Source organism: Ahaetulla prasina, chromosome 2 (assembly GCF_028640845.1).
Source record: "Ahaetulla prasina isolate Xishuangbanna chromosome 2, ASM2864084v1, whole genome shotgun sequence".
Taxonomy (NCBI): domain Eukaryota; kingdom Metazoa; phylum Chordata; class Lepidosauria; order Squamata; family Colubridae; genus Ahaetulla; species Ahaetulla prasina.
The window spans coordinates 116,367,390-116,393,245 of NC_080540.1; the positions used below are offsets into that span (position 1 = coordinate 116,367,390).

The 25,856-nt window shown below is 37.2% G+C and overlaps 2 protein-coding genes across 3 annotated transcripts in view; both read right to left on the bottom strand.

Annotated features, from left to right (window-relative positions):
* FABP6 (fatty acid binding protein 6) overlaps nt 1-25,856 on the bottom strand; it is a 191,452-nt gene that overhangs the window by 70,500 nt on the left and 95,096 nt on the right. The gene's annotated exons all lie outside the window — the stretch shown is intronic.
* TTC1 (tetratricopeptide repeat domain 1) lies at nt 1,804-25,028 on the bottom strand. Of its 2 annotated transcripts, none has more exons than XM_058167137.1 (8): nt 24,948-25,028; nt 23,298-23,604; nt 20,019-20,079; nt 9,645-9,757; nt 6,906-6,942; nt 5,882-6,030; nt 4,895-4,949; nt 1,804-2,075 (listed from the first exon to the last, which is right to left on the bottom strand). In XM_058167137.1, exons 2-8 carry the CDS (start codon nt 23,595-23,597, stop codon nt 1,939-1,941), a joined length of 852 nt encoding a protein of 283 aa, XP_058023120.1. In that variant the 5' UTR covers nt 23,598-23,604; nt 24,948-25,028; the 3' UTR covers nt 1,804-1,938. The 2 variants fall into 2 exon arrangements, with proteins under 2 accessions (XP_058023120.1, XP_058023122.1); XM_058167139.1 differs by having other exon boundaries at nt 24,821-24,957.

The following is a 25,856-nucleotide window of genomic DNA, read 5'->3' on the forward strand; positions in this document are numbered from 1 at the left end:
ATAATTCTTTTAAGTCTCTTTATGCACTTCAAGTCGAGATCTTACAGATGTTTCACTTTCAAGACTGGAGATACTTACAGGTGTTTGTCCTGCTCAATTACCTAGCTTCTTTTCAAATTCAATTATTTCACTAACTATGGACAACCATTTCTAGGGATCTTAGTATTTGGTTTAACCTCTTCATTCTTCCATTCACAAAATGCTTCCTTTGTCAGTGGCTGCCATATAATTCCAGAGCATAACAGAGGCAGTCTATGCATACCATTCAAAAATGTTTCTTTTTCTCCAAATGTTTCACCTCTTTTTTCTCTTTGTGATTGTGACTGAAGGGCTCAGTTTTTGTTTCACTGACCCGGAAAACTTTTTCCAAAATGTTTCAGGTTTATCATGGATTTCTAGATAATTATTTTTGAGATGAGGTTAAAGAAAAGGCTTTCTTCTGCCAGCTCTCTCATGCAATTGGCATAAACAACTCTATATATGAACCATGAAATACTTATTAGAAAGAATGATAAACATTTTAGAATGGCCTAAAATTCTTGGCTTCAGTGTTATTAAAAATCTGTGGGGCGATCTCAAATAAATAGCATGTGGGAGAAGACACAATAATCTTTTTAACTAAAAGAGTTCTGCATGGAAGAATAAGAAAAATTCCAAAAGCAAGAACAGAAAGACCCAGTTAGCTACAAAAATATTTGGAAGCTGTTATTCTTGCCAAAGATATTACAAAGTACTAATAGAAAGGATATATAAATGTTTCATGTGCCATATTCACTATTTTCTCACTCTGAATATGTCACAATTTCATATAAATGCAAAGTATACATTCAAATTTGCAAAAAGGTGTTTTAACCATGTAGAATTTCTATGCACTGTATTTTCTTTTACTTTGATCAAAACAGCCTATCTTGAAGTCTTATTGAAAAGAAGGCTGTGCAGTAATAATGCCTGAACACTATTGTTGAATAATGGTGTTTGGTAAAAATTATATAATTGCATACCATTCCTTAAAGATGAAACCAAATATAATAAAAGCATATTTAAATATCATAATATACTTTTTATAATACTGATAGAAATTACAAGAAGCTGCCTATGTATCTTCTGCAAGAAAAGAAACATTTACAATAAAGTGTAAGGGTTTAGTAGGCATGCCCAAACAGGAATAGCCAACTTGTTTTATAACCAGAAAATGTTGCAAACAAACTAACATATTTTTGGTGATCAAGAACTTTGAATTGTTTTACCAGATGCCCCTTCAATAATTATTATTATTTGGGGGGGGGGGATTCCAAAATAAATAAATAAATTAAATAGATTTATTTAAAAGCCCATCAAAGTGTCTCCTAAAAAAAGCATAAAATAAAATCACTCGGGGAGGGGAGCTTGTATTAGTATGTAGGTGCTACTAACCACTTTCCCTCATTCAAGAGGATTTATGCTCTTATGCAACATTTAGCACTGAAAAGGCTACTTTGAATTAAAAGACAGGCACTAATACCATGAATGGTTTATTAATCTGTAAAGTAAAAGTAGATTCTCTAAATAGAGAAACTTTTTTTTGCCCTTCAAAGAGACTTACAAACTTCACAAATGATGAAATGATTGTACTATGGCTACAGGTTTAGATGCGCTGACATTTTTTTAACTTGCAAAGCTAACCCCCATCCTTCCTCAGATGGAAGATGCAGAGTGGCCAAAGTGCACGAAACATCACTGCGAAGGTCAAATATCAATCCTCTTCTGCTCACCTTTTTTGAAAGAATCACACACACACAGACACACACAGACACAATGCATAGGTCTCAGTTCAAATCCTCCCAGTTTAAAGAATGGTGTTATACATTAAATGTTTACTCATCCTTTTTGCATTTACCGAAACCTCATCACCATTAAGCCTCAAAGCCCAATATTTGCCACATGCAGTTTGGGCTAGTGTTATCGGTTGTTATTATTTGGATTTTGAACAAAGTTGATAGAGTAGGAGCCAGTTGAGGAATCTTGCTTCATTTGGAAGTTTTCCGTTGATAAGCCAAAAGGACGGAGAACCAGGTTCCCAAGATCCTTCAACTTGCCTGTAATACACATGCATAAAAAAATTCACACCTTCAGCTACATTTAAAAAATTAGCACAATAATGGAAGGAATGTCTTCTAACGATGATACTGTACAGAAGAAGGAAGTCTTAAAAGGACTTTTAAGAATTCTGTTCAAGAAATACCAACATAAGAATATCACCCACTTTCACCATAGACAGACATTTTAAGAGAGACTCCAGGGGAAAAGATGTTACATGTCCGAAATCTGCTCCACCATTATGTATTACATGCAATTTTTCCCTTTGCATTTATATCTCCACTAGTACAACTCCTGTGGGCTTCATAATGCCCACGGCATGTTTTTGACAGAACGGTGGTAAACAGAACACCTGTTTTCAAACTGAAAGACTCTGTTTGCTACTACCCACAAGACTTTTTAATCACAATTATTTACAGCTACTGTGTTCAACTTCTAGAACTCCTTGGTTAACATTTTTATTTTAAAAAGGGTGAGAAGAACCCATGCTGCCCTCAAATGTAGTACTGTAAGTAGACAATACAAAGTTTACGAAGAATTGAAACTGAGAGCAGCCCAGATTAAGCCCTGCCTTAAGACCATGAAAAACAAAATCAGAAGTAAGCATGTGGATGAATGACAAGAGGGCAAAGATTGAGCTGGATAAGCCTTCCCTTTGCTTAACAAACAATCTGAGTTTGGATAAAGTGAAATCTGCTATCCACAAAGTTTGATTCAGTACAAGCATAGAACTGGCATAAAACTCTGCTCTACTGCTTCGAAAAAAATACTTTAAATATCAGTTTCACTATTATTAAACTATAAGAACATGTTGAAACTAAAATCCAGCGAAAAATTATTTTTTTCAATTTCAAACAAAAATGTTCTATCTTGTTTTGAACCATTTAAAAAATGACTTGAAGATCATCATAAGACTTAAATTCAGAAAGGAGCCTATCCCTTCTGAAGTGTTGCAAATACTGAAGCAAAAACTAGTTTCTAATGAAAAGGAATCAGGCATGCAAAAGAACTGGATGTTTTTCCAGTTGCTTTCAACAACTATTATTAACTCTCTACAAGTACTCCAGAGTGAAATGACCTTTTGCACCTCTCAGAGACTTTTGGGGAAAGTAGAGGGTATAATACCAGTAATAGCAATTATTGTTCTTCAATTTGATTCATAGTCTGGGACTGGTAAAAATTTAACAGTCCAAGTCCTAACCAAGCACCTAGCAGTTCCGAGTAGGGCGAGTTGTTGTTGTTTTATTTATTTTATTTATTTATTTGCAAAGTCAGGATATTCAGGTCTAATAATTTCAAATATTCCATATATCTAGATAGCCCTTTGGGTATTGCTCCAAGGGCTCCTATTACTATTGGTATTGGTACAACAATTGATTTCTTCCTCCATAGTCACTCAACTTTAATTTGCAAATCACTATATTTTGTTATATTTTTCTAGCTGTTTGTTTTCAATTCGTGCATCAGCTGATATTGCAATACCAGGTGATGTTTCGAATACCAATCACCAACACCATCATCATTATACAATTTCTACAAAAGATTGAGGAGAAGTGGATAAAGATAAAACCTGGCATTGGCTTACAACTGGAACATTAAAAAAAGAAACTGAAGGCTCAGTGTTGGTTGTGAAAGAGCAAGCTATTCAAATTAATGCAATCAAGGCCAGAATTTAAAAAATCATCAAATGATTAAAAATTCAGATTGTGCAAAGAAGCAGAAGAAACAGTAGATAATATACTCAGCTCATGCAAGATTGTATACAATACAGTCACCCAAATGATTCACTGGAACATCTATAAAAATTAACATGTGCCAGTAATAAAACTCAGAGTTGAAAAAGCAATTGAATATGAGCAAATTAATATATTGTAGGATTTCCAAATACAAACAGATAAAAGTTTTGGTTCATAACATACCAGATACAGCTTTGATCGAAAAGAAAGAAATGTGGATAATGAATGTGACAATACCAAAAAAAATTGGAGATCATAAAGTATTAAGTATCAAGATCTAAAAATGAAAAAATTATGACATAAATCGGTCACTAGGTGCCATACCAAAGTATCTTGGACAGCACTTAAAAAATCTGTGCATTGACAAAATTTCCATCTAGAATTGCAAAATACCACACTGCCTAGATCTACAGATATACTATGCCAATACATTATGACATCCTAGGTTTTGGGGAAGACCTTGATGTGTATGAAGGTCAATACCAGTTACAAGAACTGGCTACTATGATTTCACATTGTTATGAACAAATTTTACTATTTTCTAAGGAATATAATTATATCACCATCACAAAACAATTGGCTCAATGAGGAGAAAAACAGTTGCCTTTTATACCCACATATTAAATATAACTTAACATCAATAAAATCTGCATCCAGCCTCTATATCCAGTCTATTATTCCCATGTTCAGAATGACTTCTAAATTCAAATAACGATAAATTCAAATAACGAACTTTATGCTGCAGCTCCCATGGCAGAAACAATTTTGCTGTTTGCTTTGTTTCCTACTGCCAAAATGAAATAATCTGTATTTCTACCGTGGGAGTAGTCAGGGTTTTTCTATTTTTGTAGCTGTAGAGATTAGGGTGACCCAGCTCCAACATTTTTTTAATGATCTGACAAGATAAATATACACAGATCCTTTCTTTTCATACATGGTAGAATCTGAAACAAGTCCGTGGTCCTATGGAATTCTACAAATTCTACAGAAAAGGCCATTTTAAAAAGCCACAATGTTTTATGCATATACCCTTACAGAAACCATTCTCCTGCATAAGCAAACTAGATACAAAATTTACTTACCTAACATCTCAGCCTTAAGTTTTTCATTACGTTCTTCTATTTCTTTTGGCAATCTCTAAAAAACAAAAGCAAACAGAAGACCAATTCCACAACAACTTTATTATAAGCAACTTTATTTACTTTTTATTTGGTGTGCAGAGATTGAGGCATCACTTGATGATGAAAAGATAAGGACACAATTATTGTCAATGTTTGTTTTAAGTTCACATATAATCCATATAATATTTGATTTATTAGAGACCCATACAGACCTCTCAAAGAGTGATTTTGCTTTCATCTAAGTAAGAGCAATAGCTCAGTGGATACAATTTTGGGCTTCCAAATCCAAGATGTGCCTATCATACAACTACAGATTTTCTTTCAAGTCATATAAATCAGAGACATAGTAGCATTTAAGGAACTTCAAAGCCATTATTAAAGCCTTCGGCTAGATGTTGATGATGTAAAGAGTGGAACATCTTTATGATAGCCTCTCCTAAGAACATTCTGATTTTGTGATTTTTTTCATATTTTAGACAACTATCCACACCAGCCCCTTTAAAAGGGGCTATTACAACCACACATTGATAAAAAATTTAACACCAAATTATTTTGGAGGGGACCAAAAGGCTTCAGCTTTATCATCTGTTCTGAGAATTTGAAAGCAAATGCTCTTCAAAAATGAACAAGGGGGGAAAAAATCAAGATGGCCTTTTGTTCCCTCCATGGCAGATATTTCCCACACTTTAATTCCAAAGCTGTGTTTGCTCACATCTGAAGTAAAAGCTTTAATTCAAGAAGCTTGTTAAAATCCTTTTCCCTCATCTCTTATAGCTGATCCTCCAACTTGAAAAATCAGGATTATGGTTTCCGTGCCAGCCTTTCTCTCCACTCCCTATTCTTTTGGATCATGCTTTTTAGACTGCCATCTTTCACCAGTGTCCTGAAAAGTTCTGTGCTTTAATGGCATTACTATAATCATCTCCTTGATTACAAAAATAAGTTTACCATGCAAGCTTCCCTTGCTTGATATACCGATGGATCTTTCTCCAACAGATTTTTGTAATCCTCTAAAGCTTCATCTAGTTTTTCTGTTTTTTCGTAGAGTTCTGCTCTCCTCAACAGTGCTTTGATATAGTTTGGGTTTAACTCTAGAGCTGAAAAACAAAAAGACAGCAATAATACAACTTACTTGCAGTATTTCTACAAGATACCTGTAAAACCATGCTGCAGTATTATTTAATAACTCCATTGCTAATACCCTATTTCCCCCAAAATAAGACATCCCCTGATAATAAGCCCAATCAGGTTTTTGAGCGCATGCAATAAGGCCAAAAATTTATTTCAGGGTTCAAAAAAATATAAGACAGGGTCTTATTTTTGGGGAAACATGGTAGTAAATAGATTAAGCAGATAAACGTATCAACGTTTCTAGCACTATTATCATACTGAACCTGTATCTATATTCATAGGATTGCGGGGGGAAATGTCTGCTTTCAATTTCACGTCGTATGAACCAACAATGAAGTTCATAAATTATTTTATCTGATTAATGGCTTAATATTCTGTGAGCCCAGTCCATTGTTATATATTCAACAAACTATAGGTTAGTATGCATCTTGGTTAACAGTGATGGTAATCAATCTGATTTCACTGTTATTACCTCTACTCCATTCTATCCAGCCTATTTACAAGTCCCTCTAAACATGTCCAATTTATATCTTCTTTTAAAATCAAATAAGCATAACCCAATTATTTTCCATGTACTTTACCTTCCTAGATTTATGCTCACTTGAAAGCTTCAATCATGGACTAATTATTTAGTTTTCTGCTTATTTCAGTCAATCAAATCCTTCTTGAGTAAACCAAATATTTGAGGGAGGTAGATGGGAAAATTAACAGTGCCATTGATCAGGCTTCATCCTAGTAGATAATAATATCAGATATCTGTCAAATTCCCTATATTCTTTCCCATGTTTTTGTCTCTAAACATAATATCCTGACCAAAAGCAAAAGCACGAGAAGAAAATACCTTTGCTGCAATCACTTATAGCCATTTCTTTCTTGTCCTAAATGAGAGATAACATTGACATTTAATATAAAATATAATGTTTCTGACATTCATAAAGATTGGAAAAGATTACATGGTGGCATAAAAACTTTATCGTTTAGCATCTAAATCAAGAACTATGGGACAGCAAGTCAGTGAAACTAGAGGCTAAGAAAGGTATGCTTTGTATCTGTAGGTCAGCTAACCTATTCCATGATACCCAAGAATTTTCCATTTGTAGAAAATAAAACAAATAGCAATTGCACTTATATATCACTCCATGGTGCTTTACAGCTCTCCCTGGGTGGTTTACAATATCAGGATATTGCCCACAACATTTTGAGTCCTCATTTTACCAACTTTGGAAAGCTGGAAGTCTGAGTCAACCTTGAGGCAGTCAGGATCGAACTCCTGGCTGTGGGCAGTTAGCCTGCAATCCTGCATGCTAACCACTACACCACTGCATTCTAACTACTGTGCCACCACGTCAAGTCATAAAAGATACCATATAATTAATATCAGTAAGCCTTGAGTCCAAAAATTGTAATACCACCTTCAATGTATGCAAGAAGAGATGTTCAACTCTGTGCTGCTGTCAGCCTCCGCTCTCGCTACAAGTTTATTGCTTTATTGCTTTGGGTAGTCTGTCTACTTATTTATGCATTTATTACCTAGCTTGCTACGGCTGTCATGGTAACAGGGGTGGGGGAGAGTAGGAGTGCTGTAAGAGAAACGAAACTTTAAAATGAATAGGCTTCTTCAAATGTGTTCAGCAGTTGGAAGGCGGGCTGATAACAGTCTAAGTTAACCCCCAAGCATGCCAGACAGATGAAACTATCTGAAGATGCACCCCACGTGCCACCTAGGGGGGATGTGGATTGGACAAGACTGACTGGACTACAGGGAAGAGGGCTTGAGGCATATTTCTTATATGTGTATTCCGCACCAAATACCTCAGAGCTTCCTTTCAATTTTGTTTGCTTTCAGTTCATACTCAGTAAAAGTACCTTTTTCTAACAACAATGGAGTTGGGGTTTTTCTTTCTTGGGTATTGAAAGGAGGCATACCTGACATAAAGCAAGCTCTCCGTCTTCAGCCATCCCGGAAATACACCGTGGGGGCTGAGAAAAGAATGTCTGACCAAGGCAGCGACCAGGAAGATATGGGAGCTGCTGGATCCTCTCTCTCTCAGACACCACCCAGCTGGGATGCTTCTGAGTGGCTGGCTAAATTACAACTTCAAGAAAAGCTGGAGAGGCCCAGCTGGTCGCTTGCAGTAGGGAGGCTGCCTGAGCGGGGGGGGGGGGGGGAAGGAGAGGAGGAGACCCCTCCTGGTGTGACAATAACCAGACGCCGAGGAGGGACGCTCGCCTGGCAGGAAGAACAGAAGGAAGACCTCTTGATAGCCCAAGCGGTACAGCTGCTGAGAGAAGCCTCCAAGAGTCGAAGAAGCCTCTTCATTTTAAAGTTTCGTTTCTCTTACAGCACTCCTACTCTCTCTCTTTCTCCCCCTCCCCCGTTACCATGACAGCCATAGCAATAATAAGGTAATAAATGCATAAATCAGCAGACAGACTACCCAAAGCATGTGGGACCTTTCACCATTGTACTAGTAGTAAACCCGGTCACGGTCAATTAGAATTACCACAGGCTTTGCGGAGCCTGAACATACTTCCTCTCTCCGTCCAGAACCCCCCTCTCCTCCCGTCCCAATACTCATAGAAGGGGACCAATATTTTAAAGTGAAAGAAATCTTAGACTCTAGAAAGCATAGGGGTAAAGTGCAGTACCTAGTGGCCTGGAAACGTTTCCCTTTAGCTCAGGCTGAATGGGACAATAAACAGGATGTAAGGGCTCCTAAACAACTGGAATTATTCTATTCTAAATACCCTGATAAACCATAATTTAACCTGTGATTTTCTTTTCTAGGATTAACATCCTTTCTCCAGGAGGGCCGAATGCTCCGCTCACTACAAGTTTATTGCTTTATTCCTTTGAGTAGTCTGCCTGCTGATTTATGCATTTGTTACCTCAGAGCTTGCTTTCAATTTTGTTTGCTTTCAGTTCATACTCAGTAAAAGTACCTTTCTATAACAACAATGGAGTTGGGGTTTTTCTTTCTTGGTATTGAAAGAAGGCATACCTGACAGTTGCTGTGGTGAATGAAGCAAAAACAAAAAATTATACATCTATGTTTGCCATTTTGGGACAAGCCTCCATCAGCCTTTTCCAGGAATCATACCAGAGAGAAGAGAAGGGGAGAAGAGCTGACAGAAAATATATTCCTTAAATTAGCAACATCCAGACCTCCTTCACCACCGGTCCTGGTCTAAACATGTACAACAGGAAGGGTAGTTTCCCCAGCATACTGGCTGAGGAATTCTGGGTACGGAAGTCTACACATCTTAAAAGTTGCCAGGGTTGGAAAACACTGCTATAGCAAAGGCTCTTTCCCAGCATTCCTTTCAAGGGAGACTCGGGATATGGCAAAGGACACAGTTTCAGAGGAAAGCTGGCCAATTAGCAAAAGCTTGGCAAGACACTCACTCTGCTGTAGTAGATCTGTTCAAACTCAATAAATTTGCACTGGTATCTGAAATGCCAAAGCAATTTTTTTCCCTGGTGTTATTTCCCCCGGCAGCTCCCCGGCACATAAAAGTTCTGACAAAACGGAGACTTATCAAAACTTATCACTTTACAATTTTGGTAAATTAGTATTACCTGTTTCATTCTTGCTGCAGCTCTATTTGAATACAAAATGGATCTGTCTGTGTTACAGGAGGCTGGACAAACCCGCAGGGCTTTTGCATACGAATCTTCTGCTTCTTTATACTCTGCAGTTAGGGCAGAAAAACAACAACTGAAATTGGAAAAAAAAACTGAAAAACGCAAAACAATGCAGAATGTTTACATATTTTGAATCATTTTTCATTTTAAAATAATAACAATTTTTTTTAAAAAAAAAAAGAGCAAACAGTGCAGAAATATGGAAAAAGATCAACCCTAATATGGTTATGACTCATTTGTCGGGCGCAGTATACTTTCCAGCATTAGTTCAAAACAATTTTTTTTTCTTTTGGAATTAAAAGAAAAGCATCAACCCATAACTTTTAAATATAGCTCAGATTCAGGATAATCCAATCTGTAAATAGGTATCATTCAGTTACGAAAAATATTTACATACAAGGAGATTCCCAAGCAAAGAAATGTACAGTATGTTAAGGTTATGCTAACATGAAAATATTGCATAGCAGAACTTGGATTTTCTCAAATTATACAATCATGTTAACACTTGATTTAGATAGCCAGAATCCAATTAAAAACTAATAAAGACAACTTCTTGTTCTTTATGTTATTCCTATTGTATTTTGTGGGGTCAACAAAAGCAAACATTTACAAAGCCTCTAGCGTTCTAAGTAGGAATACAAGGATACTATTGTTTAAATAATTCAACTTTGTTCTATTAATGATAAGTGTTTGTGGGAGATAACTTCATACATGCTACAAAAGGGATAAACCCACTGGCTGAGATTAGGAACTCTACTATTCTGTTTAATGAGACTGACTCTTTTGGAATCAGAACAATTTCTGGAAAAATAGCAGTAGCAATAGATTTTTATCACCATTAAAAGTGAAGTTCTGATCTAGTCTCCCTTAACAAGCAGGAGCCTAAGTCAGAACAGTTTTGTTTCCTGCAAAAGCCCACTCCCTATTTGCTCCTCTTTTATTTCCTATGGGAGGGGCCAATTATCTCCAAGATGTAGCCTTACTCCTGAGTTGACCCTGCTTTCTTAATTATTCTTGTCTTCTGGCAGCTCTGCGCATGCACATACTGGGAACGGGCTCCAGCTGTTCCTCTGCCTCGCTGCTGTCTATCTCCCTCTCTGCCTCCGATGCAGAGCCCTCATCCGAGCTTTCCCTAGTCCCCAGGACCGGCCCAAGTTCCTCCCCAACCTCCTCACTGTCCAACTCTGCTGCCAGCTCTGCAGGCCACAACACGTGATTTCAATATACTGGGGAATGTACATTGTGCTTAGATTGTCTTACTGATATTATCAATTAATTAATATGCAGATCAATTAATATTCAGAATACACACATGTTCCAGAAAGAAATTTCTACAAGCGATTAGTGAAAGTTTTCTGTCTGCAACTTTTCTAATAAAGGATGCACACTATTTACATACTGCATATCTTCTTTAATTTCTTTTCTTGACACTTCAGTGAAAAATAAAAAGAGTGGTGCTCACAATCGTCACATACTGTATTGACGTTTGGCAGACTCATGTTCAAGAACTGGTTGCTGCCATGGGACGGGGCGAGCTTCCATCACGTGCTGCCAACCCAGCAGTTTGAAAGCAGGTGACTATGAGTAGATAGAATAGAATAGAACAGAACAGAACAGAACAGAATAGAACAGAATAGAACAGAATAGAATTTATTGGCCAAGTGTCATTGGACACACAAGGAATTTATCTTGGTGCATATGCTCTCAGTGTACGAAAAAGAAAAGATACGTTCATCAAGGTACAACCTTTACAACACAAATGATGGTCATAGGGTACAATTTAACCCTTAATGATAGCAACAAAAAGTTACAGTCATACAGTCATAAGTGGAAAGAGATTGGTGATGGAAACGATGAGAAGATTAATAGTAGTGTAGATTTAGTAAATAGTTTGACAGTGTTGAGGGAATTATTTGTTTAGCAGAGTGATGGCCTTCGGGAAAAAACTGTTCTTGTGTCTAGTTGTTCTGGTGTGCAGTGCTCTATAGCGTCGTTTTGAGGGTAGGAGTTGAAACAGTTTATGTCCTGGATGTGAGGGATCTGTAAATATTTTCACGGCCCTCTTCTTGATTCGTGCAGTATACAGGTCCTCAATGAAAGGCAGGTTGGTAGCAATTATTTTTTCTGCAGTTCTAATTATCCTCTGAAGTCTGTGTCTTTCTTGTTGGGTTGCAGAACCAAACCAGACAGTTATAGAGGTGCAAATGACAAACTCAATAATTCCTCTGTAGAACTGGATCAGTAGCTCCTTGGGCAGTTTGAGCTTTCTGGGTTAGCGCAGAAAGAAAAGTCTTTGTTGTCCTTTTTTGATGATGTTGTCCTTTTTTGATGATGTTTATCATTATCACTTCAGTGGGCAACTTAAAGAACCCCCCAACTAGGCATCCCTGTGCAACGGTGATGTCACCTTTCAACCCAGAAGCACTTCCGTACTCCCAACATGACTGCAGTAGTAGTGAAACGTAAGAAAAATTAGCCTATTCCTGAAACTGTACAAAAAGACCAGAAATACCACCATTCATTGTCCAAACCCTCCTCCTTACAAATCTCAGCAGAACAACTAAAATCCTAAATTACACTGTACATTAACAGTTTGGCAGTTGATCCATGAACCAACAGATCCTGCAACAGTAACCAACAAGCTAATAAATATAGCATAGATGTGTTATCTGCATTAAAACTGTCAATTCTTTTTTATTTCTTGGTTTATTTTCCCTTTGTAGAATGATTTTGGACAATTGTTTATGAAATTAAAAAAAATACTGATAAAATACAAGGCAGCATACAATAAAATCTTAGTTTAAAGGACCAATTGAGATAAGAGTATCCTTTGGTACTAAAAGGCATTAGATAGGAATATACAGTATGTGGGTGTGAATTAATTGCAAAAAATATAAGTGTCGTTTTAAACTATCCCAGACTTGGGGTTTGATGAAAGGATGAAAAATGGCATCGAGAGGGGAAAAGTGCTCCCCTTCCTCTGGATCAAAATATATACCAGTGTTAATCATTAATAATCAAAATAAAAATTACTAAACATAAAACTGTACTTTCCTCCCAGAGTTTCAGCCATAGTCACATGATATAAAAGTCTCCAATTCAAGTGCATAAGGAGTCTATAATAGCAGGCCTTCCCATTCAGAAATACTGACAAAGAACTGCATATGCGAAAGGGTTCCAATAAAGGCAATAAAGAAAACCCAGTTAGGAAAGTGGGCTAGATAGAATAGGAGAGAATTTGATGGCAAGAACTCAATTCTAGCCAAGAGAAATTTGGCTCTTTACTATGGTATTTGTTTGTTTGTTTGTTTTGCTCTCTTCAGATGGCATTTATCTTTTCCCAAGAAAAACTCAGGTTGTCACTAATATGCAGGAATACTATTTTTTTAAAGGTGGTAAACACAGCCTGTTTCAGCATCTTAGCCTTGGCTAAGAAGCTAAACAGGGCCAGGCTTGATTAGTATTTGCAGGGGTACCACTGAATCCCAGAGTTGAAGGTTAGGCTGAGTAATTTTAAAAAAGCATCCAGAAGGAAAGCAATAGCAAATTACTTCCATTACTGTTGTCAAGAATCATGTGGTCTCCAAGATTGAGCTTCTACCTTTAGCTAAGCAAAACATCCAGAAAAATGAAATACTCTGCAAAACTAAACAGAGGCAGATACTCCTCTGATAAAGGAGTCTTCCAGATGAAGAACATCATGAAGAATGCCTGAAGAATGCAGCCAATGTCACTTCTTCCCAGAGTCTTCCCAGTTCTGAGAATGACTTTTTTCTCCTTATTTCTTTTCAAAAATTGTACAGTTATTGCCTTTACTACTATCTTTCTTTCTATCTTTGTTATAAAATATGCCAAGAAACACTTCAGAGATGCTCTTCTATTTAGGCTCTCCTTTTAATGCAAACACTTTCAACAGATATTGTTACATTGCTGTTTCTCATGTATATTATGTTTATGTATAATTCCCGATACGGTATCATTCTTGGTTTGATGTGCAATATTAATGTGCGTTTGAAGCTTGTGTGTTGTTTCTTCTTTCAAAACCCAACTATAACTCACAGAGCTTTGTCTGCAATTTTTGGGAATATTATACATAAGATTTTCATTAAGAGCTTATGAGCCAATATCTCAAGTTCCTATGGATTAATGTGTTTAATGGGCATACATAAGTGGATACATGAATGCACTATAAACAAACATACAGGTAGCCCTCAATTTACAACCACAAAAGGGACTGGAAAATTCAGTAGTAAGTGTTGAGGTGGTAAAGCAAGATGTCACGTAACCAGCTCCTGCTAACTTCCCCATTGACCTTGCTTGTCAGAAGCCACCTGGGAAGGTTACAAATGGCAATCACGTGACTGCAGGATGCTGCAACTATCATAAGGGCAAGGACCAGGGATGAAATGCTCCCGGTTCGGACCGGCTCACCCGATCCGGTAGCAATGGCAGCTGGTGGTTTGGAGAACTGGTGGCAAAAATCCCTGGCCCCGCCCCCTGCCTCTGCTGAGCCGCACCATCAGCAGATGTTTTTTTTTTAATTTTTAAAAGCAGTTTTTCTTCAGCCGAAAACATGCCTTTAAAAGTAAAAAAAAAGCCTTTGAGGATTCCACGGCTCACCTGAGATTATCAGTTGTTTTTTTTAAAACAACTTCTTCAGCCGAAGAGGTTGTAAAAAAAAAAGTTTTAAAAGGCTCCTCTGGAGATTGCAGCTGAGTTCCTCATCAGCAGAACCTTAAAAAACATGTTTTCTACAAGCTCTTTGGCCAAAATCTCCTTTTAAGAGATTCTAAGGCACTTACCTAATTACTGATCTAACGCATGGCTTTCCCAGCCCGAAAGGAGCAGTTTCAGCACGCAGACAGAATCAGTTGCTAGCTGATTCTATTTCCTCAGTGAGCAACTAATCTGCCTGGCTGAGGAACTCTGGGAATTGAAGTCCACAAACCTTAAAGTTAATAAGGTTGGATACCCCTGATCTAAAAAATAAAAATAAAATAAAATAAAATAATAAAATATTTGTACAGCTTTCTGAGATTTGGAGTGTTTCTGTAGTGTTTCACTCTAACTACACAAACACACAAAATCTCACAAAGCTGTATGTGGCATTTTGTACGTGTGTGTGAATCAGTTGTGTTGTGTGTGTGTAAAGTGTAAAAGTTTGTGAAAGATGGTTTTTAGTACCACTTATTGTTTTGTATACTTTCTTTATTATTTTTATTATTTATTGTTATTGGCCACGGCCACCCAGTCATCTGACCACCAAGCCACGTCCACCAATTAAGCCCCGCCCACAGAACCAGTAGGGAAATTTTTTAGATTTCACCCCTAGCAAAGACTCATTTTTTCAGTACCTCTGTAACTTCAAACGGTCACTAAATGAATGGTCATAAATCAAGAACTACCTGTACTTTCTAAAAGCTTCTTCTATCATGCCAGGCTTTCATAAAATATAATGTCAACAAAATCCTATCTTTGCCTCTATACCAGTGGTTCTCAAATGGTGATTCTCAGGAGCCTTTACATTCTTCAAAATGTTTGGGGATCCCAAAGAGTTTATGTAAGTTATATCTATTAATATGTATTGTATTAGAAATTAAAACTGAGCAATGTTAAAACCCTTATTTGATTTCATCAGTCCCCAGGCAACACTGTGACAACTACTGCTCTCAAAGATGGTTTTCAGTTATTATGATTGATTATATGCCATTAAGTCACTTTTGACTCCTAGCAACCACATAAATACAGTAGACTTTCTTCTATCATTCCCATAATTATACCAAGCACAAATTTTAAAAAGTACCAAGACCAGGGAAAAAAAATTGTGGGCAACCATAGTAACAGATTCATTTACAAACGACCAATTCTTATATAACCAAAACAGCACCACTCAAGAATGAAAATAGAATGTGAACAATCTGAAACCATCAAGTACTGTATTTCCTTGGTTTGCTATTTCAAATAGCAAACTGCTAGCTTTGCTGTTCTTTCTCTTTCTCCCTTTCCCCCTCTCCCTCTCTCTCTCTCTCTCTCACACACACACACACATTATGGGGGAGGGGGCAGGCAAGTAGGTGCAGAAAAAAGAATAAGAAAGAGTAAATCAAAGAAATTGACCCAAGAAAAAAGGAAATACAGCCAAATCTAATTTACTTCAACACTATTCACTATACCTGTCATCTTTTTATTCCTGCAAGCAAGCCTTGCTTCCATTATGTTCATATACTGTGCTACCCATTGATTTTTATTGTTTAAATTTCCCACTTTTCTCTTTTTCAGGATCTTATTAACTCCATCTGACTGCAATTTTTGCTCTTGACCCCTTCATTATTTCTTTCTGTAAAATCAAAACACCTAACACTTTATGTTCAATCCACATTCATTCACATCATTAATGCTTGACACTCTCTCTTTTTGTTTTATCACAGTTTTTCAGTATCCAATTCCCACTGTATTCTGTGCATTTTCCTGAGATACCTAACTCTCGCTTCCTTTGGCAAATGTTAATTTCTTACAACAGACTACCTACTATCCATTGCCTACCATCATTTGAACATTTCTCCATCCATTATTCTACCTTTAGTAAGAAGTCTTGCGGAAGGGCCATGGTGGCTCAGGCTGTAAAATAGCCTGTTATTAAAACACAGCAGCCTGCAATTACTGCAGGCTCGAATCCCACCAGGCCCAAGGTTGACTCAGCCTTACATCCTTTATAAGGTAGGTAAAATGAGGACCCAGATTGTTGGGGGTTTACTTTGACTTTGAGTTTAAGTTGACTTTGTAAATATACAAATAGAATGAGACTATTGCCTTACACACTGTAAGCCACCCTGAGTCTTCGGAGCAGGGCGGGATATAAATGTAAATTTAAAAAAAGTCTATCAATGTATGTAAATTCCTTTCATTTTCTACCATTGATGTACAATTAGCAATTTTTTCATCCAATTTTGCTTACCAAGCAATTATCTTGCTTTTTGATACATTACTTTTGAGGAACATATTCCTCTTGAATCATAGAATCAATCTAGCATTTGCTACAAAAGAAGTTGGGTTCTTAGCCAACAATTCAGCATTGTCTATATACAAAAACGCATGCATATTTGTATTCCCAGCCAACACAGCTCATTGTTCCAACAAGCGTTTCTTATTCATCCATAAACACATAAACAACCAAGGGGAAAATATATAATCTTAGCTCCCTCCCTAAACTATTTGGCAAACATTTATTCTCATGCTTCCACCTACACCATTCAGCAACCAAGCCTCAACTCCATTATTTGTGCAAGCGTTCCACAGTTCAAGCCTATTTATCTTACACACTCTCCAAATCAATAAACGAATAAACTTGTTTTCTCACATTCACGGTTTTGCAGTGACCTTGGTTCTGGTAAGAAAGATGCATAGGAAGATATATTATATAATGTAGGATAACCTATATTCTACTTGGGTGGAAGCCTTGTATTTCTTTAGAAGCAGTTTACTCTATTTCTGTATTTCTATACACATGCACCATACTATACATATATTCAGTACATATATTAACATGTCTAATGGTTAAAGAACTAAACTAGAAACTGGAAGGTTGTGAACCGGAGGAAAATAGGAGGAGGAAGGAATATTATGTATTGAGCCAACTTGAGTTACTTATAAAACTAAAAAAGGTGGGATACAAATGCATAAATAAATATTATTTGTAGATCCTAAAATTGAGATTAATAACTAAAAACCATTTTGTTTTTATTACAATATCTACTGCTAATTTAATATAAGCAACAACTTATAGGCTAGCTTCTAAAAAATATCCAATGGCCTGGCAATAGTGAGAACATTAGAAACTAGCTATTAATTCTATATATATGGATGGCAAAAATCAAAGACAAAGAAAGAAAATTTACAGCAGATAGGAAGAATGCATTATCCATTATCTTCTGGAAAAGAACTGACCACCCTATCAATTAATATCCCTGTAATTCATAAGGTATTCATCCTGTACTCAAGAATATGAAAGATGATACCATAAACTAATTGTATATAGGATCAAGAGCAGGAGACATATGATAAAGGCTTTAGGACCTTCCAAACAAAGAACAGAGGCCATGATGCCACCATGTTATAAGGCAATCACAGGAGCAATCATATCTAGAAACCAAGCACTCTCAATACCAAGAATCTGGCAATTCTCAAAGTTCATTTTTGAAGCTGAGCCTAATCTGGAAAAGGTCAGCAGAACTTTCAGAGATCCAGAAACACCGGGGGGGGCACTAAAATCTAGACTGGGCATATGACTGGCTGTAGAAGAAGTAAAGGTTTCAGTGAAGATAAAGGAAATGATGACACTGTTGCCCTTTTTCCATTTTCCTCATGTAGAAGAGATTTCTCTTTTTTATTCCCTCAGTTCCAGAACACGATGTTTATGTGGAATCGCCTCTGCTGTATTAATTCCTGTATTACAGTACATTACATTACAGTACAGTACATTACAGGACTGTACAGTACAGTACTGCATTACAGTACAATTCCTGTATTACAGCATAAACCGCAAGGTAGCTGTGTTGAGATATTCGTGAAGAGCCAACAAACTGTTCTGCCAAGGGCAGAGGCCTTCAACCAATGGAAGCCCAAGGAAGGGGCAATGGTTGTAGGGTAAACCAGCACACACTCCACAGAGCAGGTTGGAAGCTGCTGATCATTCATGAGGCTTTCTTCTTCTTCCTCCTACCAAATGGCTTTTGCAAAGCACTACTACAAAACTCTCCAGGTGCGCTTTTGGCAAGCTTTGCAGTGCATGCTGGAAGCTACTGGCCATTTGTCTTTTTCCTTCTGCAAAGCACTCCTCCTGCAGAACACTTTGCAGGAGGAAGGAGAAAACCTCACAAATGGCCAGCAGCTTCCAACATGCACTGCAGAGTGCGTACCAGAAGTGCCCCTGGAAGGTTTTCCATAAGTGCTTTTGTAGGAAGAAGACGACAGCCCAACAACAACCAGCAGCTTTCAATGTGCACTGAGGAATGTGCATCAGAAATGCCCACAGGCTCTCTCGTCAAAGACAGCAAAGGCAGTGAAGCCCTTCTGCTTCTGCTACCGCAGCTGGGCACAAAAGGTCAGTGTGGGGAGCTGGGAAAGGTGGCAATTGGGCAAATGAATGCTTGCTGAGGTTTCCTGGGGCTTCCTGGGCACTGCAGCTTAGGGCCACCTTGCTGGGGCAGGCTGGGGTGTTGAGGCTTGTAAGGAGGTTTGCAACAGCCAAGGGGCAGAGATGGGTGTCAGACAGGCAGCTTGGGGGAGCTGGAGGCAGTCCCTTATCTTACTTAGGCTTGAGGCTGGGAGGAACCAAGCCCAGAATGGTTTGGATTTGGATGGGCATTCATTTAGCAACCCAGGATTCTTGATTAACAATGGCAACAGTCACTAATGGATGCAGCCTCATGATGTCTCGCTTTATGACATTGCTTATCTACAGAAAGTCCAGTCCCATTTATAGTCGTAAGTCAAGAACTACCTAGACTGGGAGAAGCAACTAGGAGAAAATCCAATAAGAATATGCTTTCTCTCCAAAATCACCTCAGTTATAGCAAGTTGTCATTCAACCGAAGCCCAGGTACGGTAAGTCTGATGCACAAAGGAAGCAGCCATGGGCTACTTTTCAACCATTTTAGATGAAAACTTGGAATCGTCACTGAAATATTATGCCCAGGAAACCTGTTAGTATTAACAGCTGGCAAATGACTCATGTTTATCTCTACCAAGATGTGGCTCTCATTGAATCTAACAAACCTACCATCTAAATGCAAGCAACCTTGCAGCTTTCTTTCCAACATAGGAAGGTTTTCATCAACATAAGAGGAAGTAAATTATTATCACCCTCTGTCACCTCCCACCTCCAAACCAAAATCTACTCTGGATTACTGTGGCAAGTTTGAAATAGATAAAGCGTGTTGCACAAACAGAAGTCCACTCATACATTATTAAATTTCATTCTTACATCCTTAATTTACAGAACCTTAAGATAATTTCTCAATACTATGGTAAAATCTTATATTGAAACAATTCTATATAGCCCAAAGATAGCTAGTTAAAAATAAGACTAGATAAATTCTTTCAGGATTTCCTTGATTACTATGTTGCATTAATTGTTAAGTCTTGTACTACCAGATGTCCAGATCTGTTGCATTCTTAATCTGGGCCATATTGACTGAGATAGTTATTCTGGAAAAATTATGCTGCACGCCTTAGAATCTGTCCCTAGGCAGTATTTGGAGGCCCAAACACTAACAAAAGTTTAAATATTATCATAAGCCATTTGCTTACCTCCATTTTTAAACTGTTTATTTCCTTCTTCTTTTAATGTTGTACTTTCATTTCTTCTTTTCTACAACAGAAATGTTTGAATTAATACAATAATTAACATTTGATAGCACTGTCTGAAATTAAAATCAATTTTCCATGACATATAGCAAATACTACCAAGTTTTTTACTGTCTAATATCTTACCTCCCTGTTTTACGGTTATTTTTTAAAATTCATAGGAAGCATACTTCAAAAATTTAGATGGCATCTCCTAACTGGTACTACCAGATTTCACTACTTAAAATTCTGGAAATGAATAATTTTCTAGTAATATGTAAGAGACAAACTATAACCATACTATTTTTTTAAAAAAATTAAGAACCAACCGGTATCTAATAATACAAATTGTCCAGACCCAATTCAGGCTAGTCCCCAAGCCTGAAGATGGATAATTTTGTATAAAGTAGATACTATTGCTCATATGACAAGCACTTTTATTTTGTAAGACTTTATAAAGATTTATAAATAAGACTTTATAAGCCACAATTAACAGTAAAGAATCAAAACCATAAAATAAAAACTATGGAACCCTGGGCTGGCTCATTCAAACCCTTATAGCCCCCAGGCAGTGGGCCAACATTGGGATAGTGTTGCTTGGCCAGCCAGGGGTAGAAATGTGTAACTTGAGTATCATCAGCATATTAATACCGCATCTTGCACTGTCAGATTACCTCTTCCATCTATCACATGTAGATATTAAAAAGAAGAGGTGACAGACATAAGCCCCAAGACACCCCATATTGTAGATTTAGTCTTGCAACTCCAACCCTTAACCACAAAATCAAGCCACAACCTAAAATATGACTTCATACATATAAACAAGAGTTTTTAAAAGCAATTTTTAGTATTCCTATCTCACGTTTAGCTCTGTGACTTAGAGTCAATCAACGTTTGTAGAAAAACAAATATTATTTGCTCCCATGTACTTTTCAGTCTCCAAGGCTTGATTAAAAATTACATGAATAATTTATGAAACCATCACTTAATCAATAGCTGGACTGGAAAAGAGGTTTGAGGACTGGAAGTTGTACAGTCCCCAACGTGTGTAGCTTTGTTTCTCAACTTTTGACAAAACTTAGCTTTTCAAGTCTTCCCTTCACCTCCTAATCCCCTCACTCTTTTCATAGCTTAGTTAATCTAAACATATTCACTACCCCAATTTCATTCTAGCACACAGTCCTCCCATGGTCCTTTTCTCCTTACATCCATGATTGCCTGAATCCAGTCCTTAATAATATTGGCTCTGTCTCAAATCTGTTTCCTTGATCAGATGTTATGACATCACAAGAACTCACATGGTTTCAAGGCAACAGTCTATCTATCCTATACCATGGATATAACTAATACATACCTCGGGTCCTGTTTTAATAGAGCACAACTAAGATAACTTACATCTAACACTGCAATCAAACTATTGATAATCATCTGTAACATCAAATGATTTGGCAGATTTTAATTTTAAAAATAAACTGCTTCAAACACAATTATATTGACTTTCCACATTTCTACATTTGAATTTCCAAGTACATTAATATTAACAGAACGCTGCAAGCTATATCAATAATGGAAGCTGTATATGTTTCCTTTTAGAAGCTTAATAGCAAAAATATTTAATTCCACCCTCAAAATTCAATTAATGAAAATTAAGCTAAAGTACAAATCAAGAGGATCAAAATTTAAGAGTCAAGGAAGATATTCAAAGGGTAAAAAATGAAGTTTTGTTCAGTAGTACAGTATTATATATTCCCTCATTTTTGATATTAATTCAGAATTAATAGAAATTAAATAAATCGCAGTATAACCTTTTATTTCAAACATGCTAGACTACAATTCATATCATTCCCACCTGGCATAGCTAACACATCTGGAAGAAAGGAAGCAAAATGGGGATTATCAGCTCGGGAAATAACAGATTCATCAGTCAGGTTACAACATTTGTGTAGCTTCTCAGTAAGTAACCAAAAAGATTAGACAAAGCAAATTTCTACAAGGTTTTTTTTAATTGTGTATATATTTCATGTGACTTTAGCCTCTTCAGATATTAGTTGTAAACTGACTGGAGAAGCTTAAATGGAAAATTCCAAGCTTAGGTATATATTTTGCTGAATCACACATCCTTTTTCCTCACATGGAAAATTAGCTCTCTGCACACAAGTAGTTCAATTCTTATCTGCAGGCAGGAACTTTAAACAATGCATCTATGCCTTGATTCTTTTTAGAAACTAGATTCCATTAAACAAAAATTACAAAAACTATCTATCAGCATGGGAATTTAAAGCTGTAGGACAAAAATATTGCTGCTTCTGTTAAATGAGAAACATACTGTAACAAAATGCTTAAATATTAATAAGTAAGGGCATTCTTAAAGCTAAACAAAGCTTTAAAACCCCAAAATCTAGAAAATTAAGCTCCAAACAGATCATATTATATAAAAAGCATCATGGTTAGACTTTCTTGTTAATGAGGCTATTCTCATTTCAAGAGCAGTCTTCTTTACAATGGACCAGTAGAATGAATCCAATCACCAGTATAAGCTGCTATTTCCTACAGCTTATTTTTAAAAGTCTATGAGATTTGGATTTCTTACACTCAAAATCCAAGAAAAACAAAGACTGCAATCAGCTCTTTGGAAGATGCACACCGCCCATTTCAGATTTAGAGAATGACAAGCAAAACATAATATAATATATGGAACTGAAATTAAAAAAAGGCATCCAAAACTAATCAAGATTGTGATAAGAAAAAAACCATGACACAGGACATTTAAACTTGTGAGAAAATAATGACAAAGCTTGCAATTATACACAGCAGGATCAGAAATACTTTTCCTTAAACATACATATTAGATATGAACCAGGAAGGAAGGGAGAGGAGATGACAGAGTGCTGGTCCAGTATTTATCACCAAAATGCCACATATTAAAATATTTACTAATAGACTACAACCTGAATGTCTTTACAAATTAACTAGGAAGCAGATTCCATGCAGCTCTGTGGGAATACTTCTGAATAAATATGAAGATAGGCTGCAAATGCTATTAGGAACTCATTCTGAAAGAAAATTTGGACTGAACAAGGAATGTTTAACAGCCTAAATATTAGCATTCCAAATAGAAACCCAGAAATATTTATGTTGCAAACAAGTGCAATTATTTCCAAGCAAGTAAACATACAGAGTCACAGTAATAGTAAACAGCTATTTACTATTATTATTTTTTTAAATTGCATCTTTCAAACATACCTCTTTTTCTTCCTCTGACATGTTTTTTTCCAGTTCCAGCAATTCTTTTTCATCTAGATCCACCTCATTTTCTAAAGAATCTGTCTGGCTGTTGTGATTCTCTTCCACCACTTGTGATTCAAGAGAGTCTTTGCAGTCATGGAAGAGATCATCATCCTCTCTACCCGAGTCAGACAACTGACTCACACCTTCTTTAACGACTCTGGGGATATATGCATGATGTGTAGGACTGCTCTGTTTTTCCGAGAGATTCAAATCCTCAATTAGTTTTTCAGGAGCAACAGCATCTTCAGACTCCATGCTGAACCTGCAATGCAAGACAAAGAAATTACCCCAGGCAGTAGCTTTCTAAGTATCTTTAAAGATAGAAACATATTTCCTTAAAAAAAAAAATAGAGATGGAGAATTTTTTAAAAACTGATATTCGTGCCCAAAAACATATTTACCATCTGTTTTTGTTTCATCTAGAAACCCCTATAAGAATATTTACTTATTTCAAGGCGTAATCTCAGGGCAGGTTAAATGATAAAATGATCTATACATATTTTGATATTGAAAAAAATTCTAATTATATTACTTGTAGCTCTATTAATTGCTCAGCATCAATTGGCCGAAAGTTAACCAAAGAACAAATTAACTCCGTTTTGTCTCTGATGGGAAATTATCACTAACTGTAACTATTTTCAAGAAAAATTATTAAACGGTAAAAGTTGGTTTTATTTTCAAGACACCCTGGATCAGAGGTATCCCTATTTAGCAAAGCCTATGCAATCGCAACTATACTGTAACTACATTATTAAATTACGTTGTGCAAAATCAGAAAAGAGATGGTTGAGGAGACCATGCTTTAGTTAATCACTGGCAAGCAAGTTGCCTTCAGTCAGATCATGCTGGATCAACAAACCCACTGCTCTAAATGCCATTAGTTTTCTGCAGTCTCATACAAGATCTTTTCAAACCATGTTCTTTATTGTACAGTGCTGGAGATACCAGGAATTTAAAATTCTGTTTAAAGGGATGAACTGTTTATTTAACAGAGTCATAATTCCTTCAAGGTTTTCCTCCCCCAAAGAGTTTAACCTCACTTTTAGCCCCGCCACCGCCCCAACATACATATGCTACTCTCTAATCTGAATCCAATAATTTCCATTTCTAAGTAAGGAGCCCGACCTAAACTGCACAGAGTGGGCACCAGGAGCGCAGCACCTTTGAGAGCTGATCCCACCATCTCCTCAACGAGATACCAAACCATGCGACTAGAAATCAAGGAAAACCAAGCCTCCAGTCCCCCCCCTTTCATAGTGCAATTCAATGCACAGAATATTAAATGCCCTGAACGTTTTCAAATACCCTCCTCCTCCCTCAGTATTTTTCAATACCAGTGTCGTAGGAAAGCATTATCACACATACACACACACAAAAAAAATCGAAATCTCTGTCGAGCTGCTCTGGGTTGCACGCTTTTCCAAACCAGACGGGGAACCACAACCACCACCACCCTTCTTCCCTACCCCTCTGCTTGCCTGATTCTACCAGGTCTCTAACTTTTCCCCTCATCAGCAGCCTCCTCGAGCTCCAACCCCGCGCCCACACAAAGCAGACCCCTCCACCTCCAACTCCAACTCCCCGCCCCTCGTCGCCCCCGCCGACCTGACTTCTTGCGAACTTCTTCCTGCAACTTGGTCTCCCGCAAACACGCCACTTCCGGTTTCCGGCCCAAGCCGATTAGTACGTAAGTAACCGGAGGGTGGGGGGGGGGACGCCGAAAGCGCCAGACTAGCGTCTCCGGACCAAGAGGACGACGGTGACGTTGCATGCCAATCATGGGAAGGACCAATTGTCGCAGACGAGGCGGGATGTTAGAAACAGGAGCAGAAAGCAAAGGGTTTTTTTTCGGGGGTGGGGGGAGTACTTGGGGTGACTTTTATGCTGGTTATTCCAGATCTGATTTGTTTATATTGTTGCATCCTACATTAAGGTTAATGGGGGAGCAATGGACCAATGAGGAATGATCATTACGATGACTGCTCCGCCGGATCAAAGTCATTCGAGCGAAACTTCTGAAGCGAGAGACTGAGATTTATTTATTTATTTATTTATTTTGTCACAACATCATACAAAAAGATTATATAGTATATACACATATAAACATATAGGAAGAAGAAAAGAAAACAATAGGACAGGAACGGTAGGCACGTTTGTGCGCTTATGCACGCCCCTTATGGTCCTCTTAGGAATGGGGTGAGGTCAACAGTAGAAAGTTTTTGGTTAAAGTTTTTAGGATTATGGGAAGAGACCACAGAGTCAGGTAAAGTATTCCAAGCACTGATGATTCTGTTGCAGAAGTCATATTTTCTGCAATCTAGATTAAAGCGGTTTACATTAAGTTTAAATCTGTTGGTTGCCCTTGTATTATTGCAATTAAAGCTGAAGTAGTCTTTGACAGGAAGGACATTACAATAGATGATTCTGTGAGTTAAACTTAGGTCTTGTCGAAGGCGACGGAGTTCCAAGTTTTCTAAGCCTAGGATTTCAAGTCTGATGGGATAAGGTATTTTG